The sequence below is a fragment of the Amaranthus tricolor genome, chromosome 16 (assembly GCF_026212465.1).
Source record: "Amaranthus tricolor cultivar Red isolate AtriRed21 chromosome 16, ASM2621246v1, whole genome shotgun sequence".
In the NCBI taxonomy this organism is placed as follows: Eukaryota; Viridiplantae; Streptophyta; class Magnoliopsida; order Caryophyllales; family Amaranthaceae; genus Amaranthus; species Amaranthus tricolor.
The window spans coordinates 20,117,085-20,119,778 of record NC_080062.1 but is presented as its reverse complement, the minus strand read 5'-3'; the positions used below and the strand labels follow the sequence as shown (position 1 = coordinate 20,119,778).

Here is a 2,694-nt window from a genome sequence, read left to right as displayed (position 1 = left end):
AAAAATTTCCAGACCGAAATTTCTGGTCCGGTCTGATTTTTCTGTCAAACCAGATCATACCGGACCGTGTGCAGCCCTAATGGTATCATACTTATCAACAAAAACAGGTTAATGTTTTACTTAGAGCACTAAGTACAAATAGAATCTAGTAAATGCTATCTTACTTGATTACTAATAATTTAGTACCTTATAATCTCCTACTCAAATACTAGTAACTTTTTATTATCAACAACACTATATAACCTAATCATACTCATTTTAAAATCGTTCTGATGCACGAGCAGTTATCGTTTTAAGCATTGATTGTATCTTCCCAGCGGGTGAACCCAAAATAAGCCTACGCACCGAGTCCCTTGCAATTTTAATGGCATCACATGATTCTACAATGTGAATTTTTTTACTAGCAAACACAATCCTAGTTTTAGTAGCATTCTGCACCAATTATGAAGAGGAGAATCACGATTTTTACCTTATTCACACACACACCAAATCAGACAACCAAGAACAAAATCTTTCTTCATCAGATTGTCTGTTTGGATGGAATTCTAAGAATCTTGAACAACTGCTTATCCCCGGAAGAAGACACTGACTTCCCTAAGGAATACAGGCCCTAATCCTCACAATTCTCTCAATGATCAAACGTGATCTTGGAGAAGTATGAATCTATTAAGGCTTGAATACTCTCAACCTTGCAAGACAGAAAACAGAAACAGAAACAAACACTTTGTTCTCTGAAAGAATGATTGAATTATTATTAATGTTCATGAATGAATTACAATTTGGAGGAAAGCCTTATTTATAGAATTGGCTTCAATCCTTAACGGATATAAAAAAAAGGCGCCTAATTCTTAACGGCTATAACAGAAAACATAAGGCTTAAAACAGAAACAGAAAGGTTGAGGGTCTGCTGGGCCTTCTGTGCTGGGTCTTCTGTTTGAGCTTGTTAAACAAGAACTGAGTCTTATTCTTCCTTTTCTAAATACAGGACTATATATGCTTTCCTTATGGTTGTGTCATGTATGTTCATAGCATTGAGTAATTGTTCCTCAGCTCCTTGTTCGTCAGCTTCAGTTGTCATATGTGCTCGGGCTGGGCTGGATTGAACTTCAATGTTTGTGTCTTCATTGTTTTTGTCTTTAGTGTTTGTGTCTTCATTGTTTGTGTCTTCAGTGTTTGTGTTCTTAGTATCATCCTTGTTTTGCTCACATGATGAGGGTGGTCTTGGTGCACATTCTCAATCATAAATTTAGTTTTTCCACCTTTCCCACAAATCCTTCCTATGGCATGATTCAAGTGATCCCCTTTGAGTGTACGCTTTTCCTCCTCCATATCAACAGTATCCATATAAAAACTATCATACTTGAGAAAAACATCCCTGACTTGATCAGGATCAAAACCCAACATGAAAGCTTCAACAAAACTAGCACACTTGTCAAGGTTGCTTATGTCAGGGGTGTTGAGCATGGTCTTAAGTTCAACGCGCTTTGCCTTGAGATTCATCCGAATGTCAATTTTCATCTCATTGCGAATTGGGTCATAAATTTCCGTTTTCCATGCTTTCAGAAGTGATGCATAACGGTGTTGTGGTGTTTGCACAAAACGGAATTGAATTTCAGCAATATCCAACACATCTTGAGGCTTAATGGGGTCAAATGTTACCTTCTTCAGAACCTCCATAGCCATGCTCCCTGATAACAATCAAGAACAACAAAGTAATCAAATCAAAAGTGTACAAACTAAGGGTGTTCATAACAGAATACTTTGACTTTCGGGTAGCCTGAAGTGCAGGTACCCTAAAATGCAGACCAGATGTCAGGCGGCCTTCGTCCTGACTCCTGACCACAAAATAAATTAACAAATCATCATTCATTCATCATTTTACTACGTCTTGTATCTTCCTCTAAATATTCAATCATATGCAATATGCAATATGAAGAGATTTGAATTTCGTTAAAAAAAATAAAAAGAGATTTGAATTTCAGCAATTTTAACAAACCAAATTGCACCCACAAAGACATTGCCCAGCTTACGATCGGAATTAGACATATTTAATTAAAAAAAAGAGAATTTGAACAAAACACATGTAGAAACCATAAAACCAACAGCTCTTGAAACAACAAGCATAAGTTTTATTTTGAAAACACCCTAATTATTCCATCCAATACAGTTCTCTATTCATACCTATTACCGAACAACACCCTAATTATTCCATCCAATAAAGATGAGAAGAAGAAAGTTTATTAGGGTTTCGGTGCATTTATCAATTTTGATCTGGGCATTTTTTTCACTTTTTGGGCATTTATTAATTTTGACCTTAAAAGTATTAATTTTGAAAATTGATACCTGTAAGGTCAAAATTGATACCTTTAGATCAAAATTGAAAAATTCCCAGAAAATGAAAAAAAAATACCTACGTTGTTACACGCGTGAATTGGGCCGGCCCAAATTGACGGTCTCATTATGAGGCCGTCTCGATCAAGACCAACTGTTAGATCAGTCCGTCTTGTATGAGACCGTCTCGCGGTGAGACAATCTCAAAACAAAAAGCCCTAAGCTAAAAGTTTCTATTATTGGGCTATTTAACTCAAGTATGAGGCATGTCACGGTGAGACCGTCTCATACAAGAATTTGTGTTATTAGATTAGCACGTAGACCGCCTTACTAGAATCCGAAATACATTTTTGTTTCTTGTAA

The 2,694-nt window shown here is 36.3% G+C and overlaps 1 protein-coding gene across 1 annotated transcript; it reads right to left on the bottom strand.

Annotated features, from left to right (window-relative positions):
• Positions 1 to 258: 258 nt before the first annotated feature.
• LOC130802925 (uncharacterized) lies at positions 259 to 1,766 on the bottom strand. Its single transcript, XM_057667044.1, has 2 exons — positions 1,231 to 1,766; positions 259 to 432 (listed from the first exon to the last, which is right to left on the bottom strand). The coding sequence occupies exons 1-2, from the start codon at positions 1,681 to 1,683 to the stop codon at positions 259 to 261; spliced, it is 627 nt and encodes a 208-aa protein (XP_057523027.1). The 5' UTR covers positions 1,684 to 1,766.
• Between the last annotated feature and the right edge of the window lie 928 nt (positions 1,767 to 2,694).

What these genes read in the sequence shown, in the direction of transcription:
- LOC130802925 (XM_057667044.1), bottom strand. Translation starts at nt 1,683, where the DNA reads ATGGCTATGGAGGTTCTGAAGAAGGTAACATTTGACCCCATTAAGCCT. An exon ending in CTAAATTTATGATTGAGAAT is followed by an intron (nt 433 to 1,230) that starts GTGCACCAAGAC and finishes TAATTGGTGCAG; the next exon opens with AATGCTACTAAAACTAGGAT.